The sequence below is a fragment of the Thalassophryne amazonica genome, chromosome 9 (genome assembly GCF_902500255.1).
Source record: "Thalassophryne amazonica chromosome 9, fThaAma1.1, whole genome shotgun sequence".
NCBI lineage: Eukaryota > Metazoa > Chordata > Actinopteri > Batrachoidiformes > Batrachoididae > Thalassophryne > Thalassophryne amazonica.
The window spans coordinates 15,282,944-15,302,041 of NC_047111.1; the positions used below are offsets into that span (position 1 = coordinate 15,282,944).

The window sequence follows — 19,098 nt, forward strand, 5'->3', positions numbered from 1 at the left end:
ACAGCCTACAGGTCAAAGCCCACAGGTCACATGTCACCGCCTACAGATCACAGCCCATAGGTCACAGCCTACAGGTCACAGCCCACAGGTCACAGCCCATAGGTCACAGCCCACAGGTAACAGCCTACATGTCACAGCCTACATGTCACAGCCCACAGCTCACATGTCACCGCCTACAGATCACAGCCCATAGGTCACAGCCTACAGGTCACAGCCCACAGGTCACAGCCCATAGGTCACAGCCCACAGGTCACAGCCTACATGTCACAGCCAACAGGTCACAGCCTACAGGTCACAGCCTACAGGTCACAGCCCACAGGTCAAAGCCCACAGGTCACAGCCCACAGGTAACAGCCCACAGGTCACAGCCTACAGGTCACAGCCCACAGGTCAAAGCCCACAGGTCACAGCCTACATGTCACAGCCCACAGCTCACATGTCACCGCCTACAGATCACAGCCCATAGGTCACAGCCTACAGGTCACAGCCCACAGGTCACAGGTCACAGGTCACAGCCCACAGGTCATGGCCTACAGGTCACGGCCCACATGTCACAGCCCACAGGTCACAGCCCACAGGTCACAGCCCACAGCCCACTCTTGCTGTGTTCTTCATTCAGTTTAACATGTGCTACATCTTGTTTATATGTTCAATAATTTTTTAACAATAATGTGTGAAATTAAATTTTAATGAAAATATTTTACCTGACAGCAGCATGATGATAGATAGATAGATAGATAGATAGATAGATAGATAGATAGATAGATAGATAGATAGATAGATAGATAGATAGATAGATAGATAGATAGATAGATAGATAGATAGATAGATAGATAGATAGATAGATAGATAGATAGATAGATAGATAGATAGATAGATAGATAGATAGATAGATAGATAGATAGATAGATAGATAGATAGATAGGTGATGTTAGCGGCTCTGTGGGGACTCTGATGAAACAAGCGGGTCGGCAGTCAAACAGGCATAAAAAGACGACAACGGACAGACACAGTGACAGAGACAAACAAGAGAGAAAGACAAGACAGACAGAGACAGATTAAGAGACTGACAGTCAGACAGACAGGAAGACAGACAAACAAGACTAAACTCAAACTGACAGTCGTCCCCGTGAGGGGCGGATTGATTTCTCAGTTTTACACTCTAATAATGAACAATATGACAGAGCATTAGAGCCAAAACAAATAAATAAATAAATCTGACAGTTTGACAAGAAAGTCATCTTATGGAGAAACAAAGGTTTAAAAATACGTTTCCTGATGCCTTCATATGGCCAAACCTGTTTCCACTTTCCTCTCTTTCACCCTGTGGGGCTGGTTTCTTCATCATTTAAAGGACAAGTTCACTTTTTTATATTTCCACTCATACTGTAAAACAAACAGCAATCCAGCCTCTGGGGGCGCTGTTCATCTCCTTTAATTACTGGACAAATTAAACCATACCAGGCAAAGGAGCAAAGCACCAAATGGCCAAAATAGCTCAGTGGGGTCAGCAGACGCAAACACGCGCTGCACAGAGAGCACGGCAGCTATTTATGTGGTGGGAAATAGTCACGTGAAGCCTGGCAATGGATGCAAAGTGGCTGCCATGGTTACCATTTTCATGAGGATGGGGCATGTTGCAGTCTGAAAATAAGATCAACCAATCAGAGTGATACAATGGTTCTCTTTAAACTGCAGTGTGCCAAATGCACAGCACTCTAATCTGTCAGAGCAGACAGACAACACCCAGGCTCCCTGAGGTGAAGCGCGAAGGGTTTTTAAATCTTATTTCAGTTAATTTGGGAGGCTGGGGGCAACTCTTATAAAATAAGTTTCATTTTCTTTATTCCTTCTTTGTCCATAATACATCATTATATGAATATTAAACTGTGCGGCACAGTGTCTTAGTGGTTTGGACTGTTGCATCAGACTGTTCTCTCTGGGTGTTATGATGTGTTCCTACTTTCAAACATGTGCAGATTAGATGAACTGGAAACTCTGAAATTGACTGTAGCTGTGCATGTGTTTGTCTTTCTATATGTGGACCTGCGACATATTGGCGACCTGTTCACAGTGAACCCCCCCCACCACCACCCCCCCACCCAATGACTGCTCGGCAACAGGCTGGACATTAAAAAACACACTGCGCCGGCTATGACTACCACTTCTCGACTTCGGTGTGTTCTGTAGATTAAATTGTGCATTTATGATGTTTTATATATCAAAACATGGCATCAGGACTGAATTCCCATCAAGTCATTTACTGCCCCAAGTGGAGGAGTTTAAGTATCTTGGAGCTTTGTTCAGTGGGGATAAGTTTGAGCGTGAGGTCGACAGACAGATTGGGTGGCATCTGATGTACGAGACCATTGTGGTAAAGAAGGAGCTGAGCCAGAAGGTGAGACTCTCAGTTTGCCATCCTTATGCTCACCTGTGGTCATGGACTTTGGGTAAAATAACTGAAAGACTAAGGACAAGGTTACTAGTGAAGGGAATGAGATTCCTGTGCTTAAAGTCTTGAACAAGGGTGAGAAGTTGGACTATCTGGGAGGGACTTGGAGTAGAGACGCTACTTCGTCACATCAAAAGGACCCAGCTGAGGAGGCATCCATTGTAGGGAGGTCTTCCAGTAACATCAAACTGGGAGGAGACCCTTTTGTAGACGCAGGACATGCTGGAGGGATTATATTTCCCAGCAGGCTTGGGAACAAACTGGGATCCCACAGGAAGTGTTTGAGGACTTGCCCAAGAATAGGGAAGTATGGGATGAGCTGCTTGGTCTGGAAATTATTTCTTACACACAACGTAACTGTCAATCGTGAGTAGAGACTTAGAGAACTGATTGGTACCAAAGTGCAAATACGACAAAGATTGTTTTTAAAAAAGTGATCTTGTCCTTTAACGGTCAGATTTGTTCATTGTGAGGTCACTGATCCCCATGTTTAGGGTGACAGCTGTTTGGTCTGAATCTTCAGGAGCTGGAGACGCCTGTCCTCTTCATGATGACATGTCATGATGACATGATACCTGGTGTTCTTTGATAAATCCACAAATATCTGTGGACGTTCTGCACTGTTACATTCCTTCAAGAGCTTCTCCTCACCTCGTTCGAGGGTCAACAGTCAAACTGACTACATGCTCTGGACATTCTAACAGAATCTGTGATTTTTGAGGAGAAAAATAATGACATGAAAACAGAGACTTTGTACTTTGTCTTCATTAACACCACGTTATCACCACGACTGTGATACATAAACCCGCCACAGAACTTGTGTCTGCTCCTAAATGTCCTCAAACAGACTTCATTCTCCTCACATGCTGCCGTTTCCTTCAGATTTTTACAGTTTATTAGCTGAAGATTGGCAGAGGGTTCACCAAACCGACTGTTGGAGACCTCGTGATTCTGTTTAGCCATGTTGGCTGTAACACTCTGTCATGGATCGGTTCATTTGTGTGACATCGTGATAATCAGATTAAAATCAAGACACATCTAAATTTTGATTTCAGAGGAGGATCAATAATATGATCATTTAATTTGGGCGATTGTGAAATGTTGATCTCTGGTCATGAACACATGAGGTACGAGCCAATCAAAGCAGATTAAAGTCAGAGTTTGAGCAGACCGACCTATTTCCCCACAGACAGAAACAGGACACCGACACTGAGCCCTCAGCGACCGGAGGTCCTGAGCTTACCTGAGCGCCGACCCTTTGGGCGTGGCCACGCCGTAGCCTTTGGAGTCCAGGTTGCTTCCGACTTTCATGGTGTCGCAGGGCTTCCGCTGCTCGATGTACTCATTCATAGATGACTCCAGCAGGTAGGCATACTTCCCCTTGGACTTGCGGACCCGCATCACGCCCTCTGTGGTGGTCTTGACGAACACTGAAGGATCCGCGCTGCGCATGTACGACCACATCTTCTCAAACACGGCGATCTTTGATCGCTAAAAAAATGACAATAACCACAAGATGTTACAGGGGTGTTGGAGCGTTTACACTCTCATCAGCCAGCGTTTGCTCTTCAGTATGTTCAGCTAATCCCTTCAGATACTTTAGTGAACTTTGACAGGCAATTGCTTGACAAGGCGCAGCGACAGAGGCACACACAACCACTTTTAGCGTCTCTGAGACCAGAGTGTCTGGAGACGGCGGACGGCACATGTTACCTGTCACTCAAAGTGACCATGTCCCAAATTAGGGGCAACTTTATGTTTTAAATGGTCTTAAACTAAAGATGTGATGGAGACTAGCTACAGAGATCAAAACCTTTTTTTGTAACAGGTTATAAACAAGTTTATTTCTCACATTTTTAACATGGCCTTCTATGGGAAACCTGCTCTTTTTGGGAGCCAGCTTCAAGTGGCCAGTCAAGAAACTGCAGCTTATTCCATTTCTAAGTAGGCTTCACTTTGGATAGGTGGCAGTTGAAGCTCTGAGGTATCTCACAAATAAACTGTGTAATATCAGATTACAGTAGTGTTCAGAATAATAGTAGTGCTATGTGACTAAAAAGATTAATCCAGGTTTTGAGTTTATTTCTTATTGTTTCATGGGAAACAAGGTACCAGTAGATTCAGTAGATTCTCACAAATCCAACAAGACAAGGCATTCATGATATGCACACTCTTAAGGCTATGAAATTGGGCTATTAGTAAAAAAAAAGTAGAAAAGGGGGTGTTCACAATAATAGTAGTGTGGCATTCAGTCAGTGAGTTCGTCAGTTTTGTGGAACAAACAGGTGTGAATCAGGTGTCCCCTATTTAAGGATGAAGCCAGCACCTGTTGAACATGCTTTTCTCTTTGAAAGCCTGAGGAAAATGGGACATTCAAGACATTGTTCAGAAGAACAGCGTAGTTTGATTAAAAAGTTGATTGGAGAGGGGAAAACTTATATGCAGGTGCAAAGAATTATAGGCTGTTCATCTACAATGATCTCCAATGCTTTAAAATGGACAAAAAAACAGAGACATGTGGAAGAAAACAGAAAACAACCATCAAAATGGATAGAAGAATAACAAGAATGGCAAAGGCTCACCCACTGATCAGCTCCACGATGATCAAAGACAGTCTGGAGTTACCTTTAAGTACTGTGACAGTTAGAAGATGCCTGTGTGAAGCTAATTTATTTGCAAGAATCCCCCGCAAAGTCCCTCTGTTAAATAAAAGACATGTGCAGAAGAGGTTACAATTTGCCAAAGAACACATCAACTGGCCTAAAGAGAAATGAAGGAATATTTTGTGGACTGATGAGAGTAAAATTGTTCTTTTCGGGTCCAAGGGCCGCAGACAGTTTGTGAGACGACCCCCAAACTCTGAATTCAAGCCACAGTTCACAGTGAAGACAGTGAAGCATGGTGGTGCAAGCATCATGATATGGGCATGTTTCTCCTACTATGGTGTTGGGTCTAAATATCGCATACCAGCTATCATGGATCAGTTTGGATATGTCAAGATACTTGAAGAGGTCATGTTGCCTTATGCTGAAGAGGACGTGCCCTTGAAATGGATGTTTCAACAAGACAATGACCCCAAGCACACTAGTAAACAGGCAAAATCTTGGTTCCAAACCAACAAAATTAATGCCTCGCAGATGTGAAGAAATCATGAAAAACTGTGGTTATACAACTAAATACTAGTTTAGTGATTCACAGGATTGCTAAAAAAGCAGTTTGAACATAATAGTTTTGAGTTTGTAGCATCAACAGCAGATGCTACTATTATTGTGAACACCCCCTTTTCTACTTTTTTTACTAATAGCCCAATTTCATAGCCTTAAGAGTGTGCATATCATGAAAGCTTGGTCTTGTTGGATTTGTGAGAATCTACTGAATCTACTGGTACCTTGTTTCCCATGTAACAATAAGAAATATACTAAAAACCTGGATTAATCTTTTTAATCACATAGCACTATTATTATTCTGAACACTACTGTACATGACCCCTCACCTGTCCATCATGATTAATGAGTTGGGCAAAGCGGTACAGTCTCACACTGCATTAACCCTTGAACTCAGAGCAAATGTACTCAGGAGCAAATGTATGCCTTGCAAAGGCAGATGTTGGAGACCAGGGAATACTCATGAATTGGATTTGGTCGGTCAGAGGATCTGTAAATGGTGTTTCTCTGCTTAACCCTAAACATGGCAGGCTTATCAGCCTCCGAAGGTCAAAACGCCCGCTCTTTTCCTCCAGAAGAATTTCTACAGCCTTGGTGAACCATTCAGCTGCCCTCTTATCTTCTGCCCTCCCCTACAGTTTGATGTCATCAAGGCAACTCCAGACATTATGCACACACTGACAAAAACTGATACAAACTCATCTGACTGATACGAACTCATCTCATCTGCACACACGACACACGCCCCCCCATCCCCCCCGCCTCCGCCCTGCCACTCTGATGTGCCATTATTACGTTCAACTAGTAATAACTGTGGATTAATTGCTGTATTTCTGTATTTTTGTCTGAGGTGACTGGGTGTGAAGATAATTTTGTTGTACTTGTAACTTCGTTGCACTTGTTGTAATGACAATAAAATCTATCTATCTATCTATCTATTTACACTTCTAGAAATTGTATATACAGTAAAAAAGAAAAAAAACAAAAAACAAAAACCACCTTGAAGAACTCTTTGGTGGAACCTCCGTCCAGAGTGCCGTAGGCAATTTCTGTCTGTTTGGCGAGGTCGTCAGCGCTCTCTATGGGTGACACCATCCGCTCCACAGTGAGGAACGCTGCCAGGTTGGCTGTGTACGAGGAAATGATAATCAGTGTGAAAAACCACCAGACTCCTCCCACAATGCGACCTGAGAGAGACCTGGACAAGAAAAACACAACAAAGGACAAATATTAGCTCAAACATGTACCTGCTGGACTTCTGTCACACCTGTGGGACTTTTATATCACGACATTCACCCTCTGTGCTGATGTGAAGTTTTTTTTTTTTTAATATTACAAACAGATCAGAAATTGAAGAATTCATCTTAGAACTGATAGCCATTTGTCCATTCATCCGTTTTCTATAGCTCTAAATGAGAACAGAACATATGAGGCCACATGCAGCCTAAAAAAAGTCTTTTTTTCATTGCAGGCAAATTTTATTTAGTCCAGCCGCTCCATGTGCTTTTAAGATGAAAATCCCTGACCTAGAAGAAGAGGTTTATTTTGGCAGATTTGTCACTCTAAATGTGGCAACAGAGACAAAAACACTCATCTGTGATAGCAGATTGGACAGATGCTTTGTTCTGGCTGAGGGTGAGTACTTTTTTATCCATGTAGATTAGAAGCTAGGCTGTTTATTGGTGTCACAGCCTTCATTCAGACTGCCAGTAAAAATCCAACTGATGTGCATATCCAGTTTGAATCTGGTTCCATGTTGCAAGTCTGAACAGTCCAAAGTTGTATGAAAATGAGTTGGTTTTTTTTTGGGGGGGGGGGGGTCCCCAAGCCTCATTTGTAGGTACACTCAACAAAAATATAAATGCAACACTTTTGGTTTTGCTCCCATTTTGTATGAGATGAACTCAAAGATCTAAAACTTTTTCCACATACACAATATCACCATTTCCCTCAAATATTGTTCACAAACCAGTCTAAATCTGTGATAGTGAGCACTTCTCCTTTGCTGAGATAATCCATCCCACCTCACAGGTGTGCCATATCAAGATGCTGATTAGACACCATGATTAGTGCACAGGTGTGCCTTAGACTGCCCACAATAAAAGGCCACTCTGAAAGGTGCAGTTTTATCACACAGCACAATGCCACAGATGTCACAAGATTTGAGGGAGCGTGCAATTGGCATGCTGACAGCAGGAATGTCAACCAGAGCTGTTGCTCGTGTATTGAATGTTCATTTCTCTACCATAAGCCGTCTCCAAAGGCGTTTCAGAGAGTTTGGCAGTACATCCAACCAGCCTCACAACCACGTGTAACCACACCAGCCCAGGACCTCCACATCCAGCATGTTCACCTCCAAGATCATCTGAGACCATCCACTCGGACAGCTGCTGAAACAATCGGTTTGCATAACCAAAGAATTTCTGCACAAACTGTCAGAAACCATCTCAGGGAAGCTCATCTGCATGCTCGTCATCCTCATCGGGGTCTCGACCTGACTCCAGTTCGTCATCATAACCGACTTGAGTGGGCAAATGCTCACATTCGCTGGCGTTTGGCACGTTGGAGAGGTGTTCTCTTCACGGATGAATCCCGGTTCACACTGTTCAGGGCAGATGGCAGACAGCGATTGTGTCGTCGTTTGGGTGAGCGGTTTTCTGATGTCAATGTTGTGGATCGAGTGGCCCATGGTGGCAGTGGGGTTATGGTATGGGCGTCTGTTATGGACGAAGAACACAGATGCATTTTATTGATGGCATTTTGAATGCACAGCGATACCGTGACGAGATCCTGAGTCCGATTGTTGTGCCATACATCCAAGAACATCACCTCATGTTGCAGCAGGATAATGCACGGCCCCATGTTGCAAGGATCTGTACACAATTCTTGGAAGCTGAAAACGTCCCAGTTCTTGCATGGCCGGCATACTCACAGGACATGTCACCCATTGAGCATGTTTGGGATGCTCTGGACCGGCGTATACGACAGCGTGTACCAGTTCCTGCCAATATCCAGCAACTTCGCACAGCCATTGAAGAGGAGAGGACCAACATTCCACAGGCCACAACTGACAACCTGATCAACTCTATGCGAAGGAGATGTGTTGCACTGCATGAGGCAAAATGGTGGTCACACCAGATACTGACTGGTATCCCCCCCAATAAAACAAAACTGCACCTTTCAGAGTGGCCTTTTATTGTGGACAGTCTAAGGCACACCTGTGCACTAATCATGGTGTCTAATCAGCATCTTGATATGGCACACCTGTGAGGTGGGATGGATTATCTCAGCAAAGGAGAAGTGCTCACTATCACAGATTTAGACTGGTTTGTGAACAATATTTGAGGGAAATGGTGATATTGTGTATGTGGAAAAAGTTTTAGATCTTTGAGTTCATCTCAAACAAAATGGGAGCAAAACCAAAAGTGTTGCGTTTATATTTTTGTTTAGTGTAGTTTGAAGTGGGATTCAAAACACAAATGTGCAAACGGCCTCATGATGAACATTTAAAAAAAATATTTTGACAGTTTTGACATTCATTTGTTTTTGTTAATTTGCCCAGATTAAGCAAATCAGTCATTTTATTGTAAGTTGTACAAAGCAGAAATCCTGTAACAATGCGTGCAGATATGACACAACATCCTTCTGGTCTGGTGAGAAGACGGAGCGTATTTTTAGATGTTATCTCGCAGGATGAGGAATGAAGCTACAGAGTTCAGAGGCCTGTGGTGTGAGGCGGCCCAGCTGAAGGTGACCCAAAACTGACACATGAGCAGGACTGTGATGATAATAATGAGTCACATCCACAGAGTGGCACAGACAACATCAGATCAAATCCCCTGTTTCTGCAAGGCCACACTTTGATCCCTGCAGGCTTTGGGTTATTTTCCATACTCAGCAATTAATGCAAATATACAAAATATCAGCTCCTGGGTTCCTAATAAACATAAAAAAATACAAAACTAATGATTGAGGAAGAGGGCGTGTCTGTCTGACCCTACCTGGGGGAGATGTCGCAGCCCTGCTGCATGAAGGCCCCGAGCGAGAACCACAGAGAGTTAAAGATCCCAAAGTCATTGGTGTGTTCAGGCGTGTCCTTTTCTTTCTGCAGGCTCTGGTTCTGATTCTGGTTCTGGTTCTGAGTCTGGGACGCACCTGACAGATAAGTATGAGTGAAGCGGCATCAGCCCAAAGAAGATCTAACCTCACAGAGTGGCAGCAGGAGGATGAGGACGCGCTGATACCTGGAGAGTGAGTGAGCTCAGAGGACGTCTGTGCGGCTTGTCGAGACCCAGACGAGGGCGGAGTTTCATTTTCATCATCGGATTCTTCCATTTTCAGTTCATATGGACTGAATCGACTCACCTAAAAAACAGAAAGAACAACATGACTGGGTGAAAACGTTTCCCTCCTCAGTGACCTGTTAGCACGTACAATCTTAGCATGTTAGCTCACTTGCTATGGCAGCAACAATACTGCACACTGACATACTGCGTTGTTTCAACAGCCATTGTTTTACTCCACCCCATGCATGAACAGATGCATACTAGTAAAGTGGTTGTTAGCTATGTAAAAGTTATTACTGTTGAGGTGTTCGAGCAAGTCATATGGGAGGCCTCAGGGAGTGCTTTGAGTATCTCTCTCTTTTTTTTTTTTGATTCGTGACAACAGTTGCAGCTGCTTACGAGACACTTGTTTGCTAACATGCTGGGTGACAAACAAAAACCTCCTCACCAGGAAGAGCACCACACTGACGCCGATGTAGGCAAACACGATACACATCCAGATCTCGTAGGCCAGCGGGTCGAGGAAGGAGAAGACACCAGGCTTGGACTTGGTGGGCTTCTTGATCATGATGGAGATTCCCAGAGACATAAAGGGTTTGGTGAAGTCAATCACCTGCTCACGAACCAGAGTGATGGTGAGCGGGGCCACCGCCACATCAGCCTTCTGCGGGGGGGGAGCAGCGTTCACACACACGTTTCCACCAACGTTAGCGTACAATAAAGTGAGCAGTTCCCGATCAAGAAAACCCTGTGGCACCACTCACCCCGTACACCAGCTCTCCCACCATGCCGTTCCACATCTTGGTGTCAGGGTCTCTGGCGCCGTACTTTCCGTCGCCCACCAGCTCCAGTCGGTAGGTGAAGCCGACGTGTTTGGCAATCTCTGAGGCCAGCTCAGCACAGTAACCCTCATATTTATCGTTTCCTACAAACTGCTCGTGGTTCTTCTTCAGCATCATGTAGGGAGCTTCCTGCAAAAACACAAAGAAAACTTTGACAAACGTCATCGCTGACTCAGTGTTATTATAATTATTATTATTGTTATATTATTGTTGTACATTTTTCTCCCTTTTGTCATTTTAGGACAGGACGAAAACCACACTGCTCCTCCTGAATCAAAAGGTTCGACTATCGGTCAAATTCTCCTCTCCAGCACCCTGGAATAGACCTTACCAGGGAGGCTGAGGAGCGTGATCCCCCTGTAGTTGGAACACACCCTCCGGTCCCTCTTCTTAAACAGAGGGACCACCACCCCGGTCTGCCAATCCAGGGGTACTGTCCCCGACCGCCACGCGATGTTGCAGAGACGTGTCAACCAGGACAGTCCCACAACATCGAGAGACTTAAGGTTCTCAGGACGGATTTCGTCCACCCCAGGAGCCTTGCCACCGAGGAGCTTTCTGACCACCTCGGTGACTTCGGCCTGGGTGATGGACGAGTCCTCCTCTGAGTCCCCAGTCTCTGCTTCCTCTTCAGAAGACGTGACGATGGGATTGAGGAGATCCTCAAAGTATTCCTTCCACCGCCCAACAACATCCCCAGTCAGGGTCAACAGCTCCCCGCCCGCACTACAGACAGTGTTGGTGGAGAGCTGCTTCCACCTCCTGAGGCATCAGATGGTTTGCCAGAATTTCTTCGAGGCCGATCAATAATCCTCCTCCATGACCTCTCTGAACTCCTCCCAGACCCGAGTTTTTGCCTCTACGACCACACAGGCTGCGGCACGCTTGGCCTGCCGGTACCTGTCAGCTGCCTCCGGGGTCCCACCTACCAACAAAGACAAGTAGGACTTGCTTGACGGCATCCCTTACTTCCGGCGTCCACCACCGGGTTCGGGGATTGCCGCCGCGATAGGCACCAGAGACCTTGCGACCACAGCTGCAGGCGGCTGCATCGACAATGGAGGTGGAGAACATGGTCCACTTGGACTTCATGTCTCCAACCTCCCCCGGGATCTGGGAGAAGCTCTCCTGGAGGTGGGAGTTGAAGACCTCGCTGACAGAGGGTTCCGCCAATCATTCCCAGCAGACCTTCACGATACGTTTGGGCCTGCCAGGTCTGACTGGCTTCCTCCCCTCCCAACGGATCCAACTCACCACCAGGTGGTGATCGGTCGACAGCTCAGCCTCTCTCTTTACCTGAGTGTCCGAGATACATGGCCGAAGGTCAGATGATACGACTACAAAGTCGATCATTGACCTCCGGCTCAGGGTGTCCTGGGGCCACATGCACTTACTCGTATGGACACCCCTGTGTTCGAACATGGTGTTCATGATGGACAAACTGTGACTAGCACAGAAGTCCAACAAGTGAACACCACTCAGGTTCAGACCGGGGAGGCCATGCTTCCCAATCACGCCCCTCCAGGTTTCACTGTCACCGCCGACGTGGGCGTTGAAGTCCCCAAGGAGAACAATGGAGTCCCCGGTCGGAGCACTATCTAGTACCCCTCCCAGAGACTCCAAGAAGGTTGGGTACTCTGCACTGCTGCTTGGCCCATAGGCTGAGACAACAGTGAGAGACCTGTCCCCAACCCGAAGGCATTGGGACATGACCCTCTCTTCACCGGGGTGAACTCCAACACATGGCGACTGAGCTGGGGAGCAATAAGCAATGCTACCCTAGCTTGCCGCCTCCCCCTGTGAGCAATGCCAGAAAAGTGGAGCATCCAGCCCCTCTCCAGGAGTTGGGTACCAGGGCTCAAGATGTGCGTGGAGGTGAGCCCGACTATCTCTAGTCGGTACCTCTCAACCTCCCGCACAAGCTCAGGCTCCTTCCACCCCAGCGAGGTGATGTTCCATGTCCCAACAGCCAGAGGCTGTGAGTGCGGACCACGCCGCAGGGCCACCTGCTCTCTACTGCCACCCAGTCCTCTCTGCACCTGACCCCCATGGCCCCCTCTGCAGGTGGTGAACCCACAAGAGGGGGGGGGGTCCACATCGCTCTTTCGGGCTGAGCCCGGCCGGGCCCCATGGGCTAAGGCCCGACCACCAGGCACTCCCGCGCGAGCCCCAACCCCAGACCTGGGGTAGGGCCTTAGCCCATGGGGCCCGGCCGGGCTCAGCCCGAAAGAGCGATGTGGACCCCCCCCTCCTGTAGGTTCAGCTTTTGAACTGCCCTTAGTCTGGCCCGTCACCTAGGACCTGATTGCCATGGGAGACCCTACCAGGAGCACGAAGCTCCCGACAACATAGCTCCTAGGATCATCCAGGAACACAAACTCCCCCACCACGATAAGGTGGCAGTTCGAGGGGGAGCTCCAGGAGTACGGGGTCTGGGGTCCTTTGCTAAGGGCTATCCGGTCTCTGTATGACCGCAGCAGGAGCTTGGTTCGCATTGCTGGTAGTAAGTCAAACCTGTTTCCAGTGCACGTTGGCCTCCGCCAGGGCTGCCCTTTGTCACCGGTTCTGTTCATTACCTGTATGGACAGAATTTCTAGGAGCAACCAGGGTGTAGAGGGGATCAGGTTTGGGAACCACAGAATCTCATCTCTGCTGTTTGCGGATGATGTGGTCCTGTTGGCTTTGTCAAACCAGGACCTTCAGCGTGCACTGGGGCAGTTAGCAGCCGAGTGTGAAGCATCCGGGATGAAGATCAGCACCTCCAAATCTGAGGCCATGGTTCTCGACTGGAAAAAGTTGCCTTGCCCTCTTCAGGTCGGTGGCGTGTCCTTGCCTCAGGTGGAGGAGTTTAAGTATCTTGGGGTCTTGTTCATGAGTGAGGGACGGATGGAGTGTGAGATCGATAGACGTATCGGTGCAGCGTCTGCAGTGATGCGGTCGCTGTATCGGACTGTCGTGGTGAAGAGAGAGCTGAGCAGGGGGGCAAAGCTCTCGATTTACCGATCGATCTACGTTCCGACCCTCACCTATGGTCGTGAGATTTGGCTCATGACCGAAAGAACAAGATCGCGAGTACGAGTAGCCAAGATGAGTTTCCTCCGCAGGGTGGCTGGGCACTCCCTTAGAGATAGGGTGAGGAGCTCTGTCACTCGGGAGGAGCTCGGAGTCGAGCCGCTGCTCCTCCACGTCGAAAGGAGCCAGCTGAGGTGGCTCGGGCATCTTTTCTGGATGCCCCCTGGACACCTCGCTGGAGAGGTGTTCCGGGCACGTCCCATTGGGAGGAGGCCCCGGGGAAGACCCAGATCATGCTGGAGGGACTACGTCTCTCAGCTGGCTTGGGAATGCCTCGGGGTTCCCCCAGAGGAGCTGGGGGAGGTGTGTGTGGATCGGGAGGTCTGGGCGGCTTTGCTTGAGCTGCTGCCCCCGCGACCCGACCTAAGATAAGCGGAAGAAAATGGATGGATGGATGGATGGATGTAATTTTAGGAAAATTACAGTCAATATTTTACCAAAGTAAAGAATTTATTAGAAATATCCTTCATCAATCCTTCATGAGACAAATAACATGAGACAAAAGTTTATTCCTAAAAATTATGAGTTTGAAGAGCACCGAAGCATCAATTCTAGTTTTCATGTCTCGCGACAGTATTTGGGGTTTATATAGAACATTTTTTCGTAATTACATTGTCTATGCCGATGCAGATGCAGATGGAGGTGTTGTGAGGTGGTGCAGGTGGACTGGACGTGGATGTGGATGCGGACGTGGACAGGTACAGAAACTGGACTGTGCACGTGAGAGACACAGACTGGATAAAATGAACAAGAGACTCTCCACACCAATCCACAGGTCAGCTGTCGGCCCCTCGTCTGGAACTCTGACCTTTTCTGTGGAAGCGTCGTTTGGCTATAAACTCTCTGCTGAGTGCAGGGTGAGGCGTCAGAACACACACCGACCCACAGCACCATGACAAGTGACGCTTTTCTGTCCAAATCTTTTACAAAGTACAGTTCAGTGTTTTTGACTTTTTGACCCCAAAGGCAGCTCGCTCCTTCGGGTCCCCATGCACACACAAAATTTAGGAACCAATCACTGCAGTACAACTGAAGTAATCTTGCTCCCAAATGAAATGTCACATGACTGACTGGTTTCCTGTTTGATCTGTTTGGTAATTTAATAGTCTGAGGTGAAAACAACCTTTGACCTTTGTCCGAGCTGGACCACTGGACCCGGCTGTGTGTTTCCAGTCTTACCAGGATGGTGGTGATGATGTAGGTGCGGTTCTGCAGCCCGTAGAAGAAGTCCTCCACCGCCGGCCTGTAGATGGCTGTGCTGATGTAGCCTCTCTTCTTGTTCCAGTAACCGATCTGAAGACAAAGAAACGTAACTAATAACATGATTAAACCAGTGTTTTGAGCTGTAGTTCCTCTAACTACCACTAGGTGAATCAAAGAAAACTGTGAAAATTCATTTCCACCAGAGTGGAACGGTTCCATGTCCCAACATGTTGGTGACGACATGAAACCAGAAAATAAGAGAACGTGAAGTTGGAAGCAAACCAACATCATGAAGGATTACAGATGACAAGAAGGTTCCAGAGACCAGAAAACTGATTTTAACAGCAAACAAAAACAACTCAACCCACCGGGACCAAAGAAAATGAGGGAGAAAAAAAAATTTATTTCACTTTTATTTTTCCACTTACATAATTTAGGAAGCAATCATCAAAGCCAGTCCCCTGCTCACGCACCCGACCCCACCAGAGGTCAGAGGTTAAGCACAGTTGGACCTGATTAAGACCTGGTGGGAGAACGTTCAGGAAGTCTGAGACCCTAATTAAACCGTAACATCATGACAAAAACTGTGAAATGTACCAGCTTATACTTAGAAATGTGTGTAAATATACACACATAGCTCTAATCGTGCGCTCACGCAGCATCTAGTGGTAGAACAGGGAAACTGCAACTTAGAAAGCTTTGCTTCCGTCGCAGCATAGAACCTCATCCACGTACACACTTTATTTACTCAAATTAAGAAACACAGAATGAGAAATCACATCGAGTCAGAAACAGACGAGGTGTCAAACCCGACACGAGACGTCTGTTTGACCTAAACAGCAGCTTCAAACCTCAACAACAAGCAGCTACGCAGCGGGAAGCAAGAAGTTCCGTTAAAAATTATTTTCACGGCTCATATTTCATGAGGAGGCAGCCGGTCTTCTCTGTGTCAGCCTGATCCCGTCAGATCTCAGAAGCTCAGCAGGGCAGCGTCTGGTTAGTACTTGGATGGGAGACCTCTGTGGAACACCAGCGGCTCTGTGTGTGTGTGATTCTCCAGGTGAAACGAGTTGCATCATGAAGGGTATCCGGTGTAAAACTTGTGCCAAATTCCTATGCGGATCTGACTGTATACGCTGTGGCGACCCCGAACAAAACGAGAGCAGCTGAACTGACAATGACATATTTCATCATCAGGAGAGATTTTTATCAGAATTGATTCGAAGGTGAGAATTCGTACTTCTGTGACTGGCCGCTCAGTGAAAACTCTCTTGGGCTGTTTGTTGTTCTACTGAAATCAGCCAGTTTGCTTTTGTCTCTAACTTGTTTCTATTCAGGGCTTTTAGGCCCCATGAAAACCAATCCTCCTGGGCCCACCCCCATATTATTTTGTCAGTATTATAATTATATTTGGGGCCTCTCTGGGCCCCTAGAATCCGTCTCCTTATCCTCCCCTTTTCGGCACCCTGGTTCTATCAGACAGCTGACGGCTGTCACTGCCTGGAATGATGACATTTATACACCAAGATGAGCTGAAATGAACCTTTGTACATTAAACTGACTTTTATTGACGAGTCCAACACTTTGAAAAGTAACCAGTGTTTGTACTGAGTTCAGCGACGTGATCACAGAGAAAACCTGCCCCCTAGAGGTTAAATGTCTATACAACCAAGAATAACGATGGCAGCGCAGTGATGTCACAGGAGCGCAAAGGATTCTGGGACAATAAATAATCGGCTACTTATTGTGTTAATTCTTCCTACAGCTTATAGGTGCTTATGCACCGCCATAGGGGGCGCTGTGTTTGTTATTGGCTGAATTTGGTTGGCTGACAAATGTATTTCCAGCTCCTTTGTAACTCACAGAGTATTTAGAAAGAAAAAATCAAATACGTGGACACTCAAAAAACTGACTCATTGGAATGGATTTCCATCTAATAAATATATGTATTCCCAACTAAATTAAATTAAATTATCTTGCATGGATGTGCTTTTTTGAGTTGAGGCTACATATATTTATTAGATGGAAATCCTGCATATAACTGAATTAAGTTCATCCAATGAGTCATTTTTTTTTAGCGTAAATAAGATCAGATGTGGCGTCTGGAGCTGCAGCACTTTTACACAGCAAACAGAGTCATTCTCTCCTTCGATGAACGAATGAATGAATCGATCCTTCCACATCCTTCGAGTTCCGCGTGACGTCTGATAGCTGTTTCAAGCCCCGCGTCCATGTCATAGCTCTCCCACTGAGATTGCAAACACAGCTGGTTACAACATCTTTTCTCATAATTAAGCGATAAGGTATCTAGTTTTTTTTTTATTCAGTGAATGTAATGTGCTTCTGTACCCAAAGGACCCGATTAAAAAAACAAAACAAAACAAAAACCCCAGCTGTAGGTGAGCGTGCGCTGAAACAATGAAGCTGATTGTGCAGAAAAGCGTCTGTAGTTCTGAAGGTTCTTCATCCAAACAATTGCTGCAGCAGCTGATTTAACAGATTATCAGGGAGTTAATTATCTCCAAGGAGCTGACGCAGGGAAACAACAGGCCAAGGAGCAGCACCTTCGTGGGTCCAGTGTGTCGCAGCTCCATCACCGACACCGTGTAGTTGGTTCTGTGGCCGCGCTCGTCAAACTGAACATGACCCGTCAGACCCTCCAGGCGCACCTACACACACACACACACACACACACACACACACACAAAATTTGTGAGATCCACCTCGACTCAAAGTCACACTCATTTCTAAAAATAATCAAATAAAGGATTTTAAAAGGTTTTATATCAAATGATTCAGGAGATGGACACGTTCTTGGACTTCATTCCATCAGTCATAAGGAAACACAAACAATAAACAGTCTGGGTTATGTAAATGTACTGCATTTATATCACACTTTTCCATCTGCATCAGATGCTCAAAGTGCTTTACAATAATGCCTCACATTCACCCCGATGTCAGGGTGCTGCCACTCACTACACACCTGGAGCAACTTGGGGATTAAGGACCTTGCTCAAGGGCCTTAGTGATTTTCCGGTCAGGCTGGGATTTGAACCGAGGCACTTTTGGTCTCAAGCTCAATGCATTAACCACTAGACCATCACTAATTAGGAAGACAAATGGAGTGACCATACCAGAAAGGTGCTAGTGAGGGAAGCCACCAAGACAGCCAGATAACCCTGAAGGAGTCACAGACTTCTGCGGCTGTGACTGGACAAAGTGTGCAAAGTGCAGCTTTTGTCTGTTGTGTCAGCTGTTACACCACTTCATGGTGGAACAGAGAACAACTTTCTTCAAAGAAAACATCAAATCTGGGATCCTGCCCCATGTGCTTTCTGGCAAACCTCTTCTTTTTAAAAATACCCTCATCTGTTCCACTCCACCTTAAAACTTAATCTATATTATAACAGACAAGTGGCCTCTCTGTGCATGTGTGTGTGTGTGTGTGTGTGTGTGTGTGTGGCTTCGGTCACAGCAAAACTGAGGAGAACTGACATTCGCCATTCGGTATATTCATGTATTTTGAGTCAAGGATGAACGCTGCCAAAATGTAATGTTGACAGGACTAATATTTTTGGAGAAACTACTGACATTCGCTAATGTTGCTAACGACATTCTGGAATCACACGCCATTCCAGCAGGGGGCAGTAAATCTTCTTTATATTAAAATTGTGAGTGCGTGTGTGATTTTATTTAGTCAGTTCAATCTAAGTACATGGCAACATTAAAGAATTATGTAATTAACCGTGAATAAAATAACTGTTGAGGTTCTAAGGTTCTAAAAAACATTCTGGACTCACATATCATTACAGCTCATTATAGAAACTTTGCTTAATTTATTACCACCATTGAAAAAAGTTAGCTACCTATTTTATAAACATGACCCAATCTAGAGCCCGTGGATCCCCACAGGACAACACGCTAGTATAATATAATAGAATTCAAACTGTATTGATGGCTCTCTGTAGAGGGTCTGGTGTGCTGCTTTTCTGGCAGTGGACAGGAACAAATGCCCACACGGACTGACACTCGGATATGGGATTTAACTCTGGGAGTGTGTAACGTTACCTCTCTGGTGG

At 46.2% G+C, this 19,098-nt stretch overlaps 1 protein-coding gene across 4 annotated transcripts in view; it reads right to left on the reverse strand.

Annotated features, from left to right (window-relative positions):
• The window catches only part of gria1b (glutamate receptor, ionotropic, AMPA 1b), a 163,532-nt gene that overhangs the window by 67,000 nt on the left and 77,434 nt on the right, over positions 1 to 19,098 (reverse strand). For all 4 annotated transcript variants that reach the window (XR_004562544.1, XM_034177629.1, XM_034177628.1 and 1 more), the window contains exons 8-15: positions 17,584 to 17,688; positions 14,996 to 15,109; positions 10,667 to 10,873; positions 10,351 to 10,566; positions 9,861 to 9,981; positions 9,618 to 9,771; positions 6,616 to 6,814; positions 3,696 to 3,943 (exon numbers count right to left, since the gene is read on the reverse strand). Coding sequence is in view for 3 of the 4 variants with exons in the window: in XM_034177629.1 (XP_034033520.1) it covers positions 3,696 to 3,943; positions 6,616 to 6,814; positions 9,618 to 9,771; positions 9,861 to 9,981; positions 10,351 to 10,566; positions 10,667 to 10,873; positions 14,996 to 15,109; positions 17,584 to 17,688 (1,364 nt within the window). In the remaining variant the exon portion in view is untranslated. The remainder of the gene's footprint in view (positions 1 to 3,695; positions 3,944 to 6,615; positions 6,815 to 9,617; positions 9,772 to 9,860; positions 9,982 to 10,350; positions 10,567 to 10,666; positions 10,874 to 14,995; positions 15,110 to 17,583; positions 17,689 to 19,098) is intronic.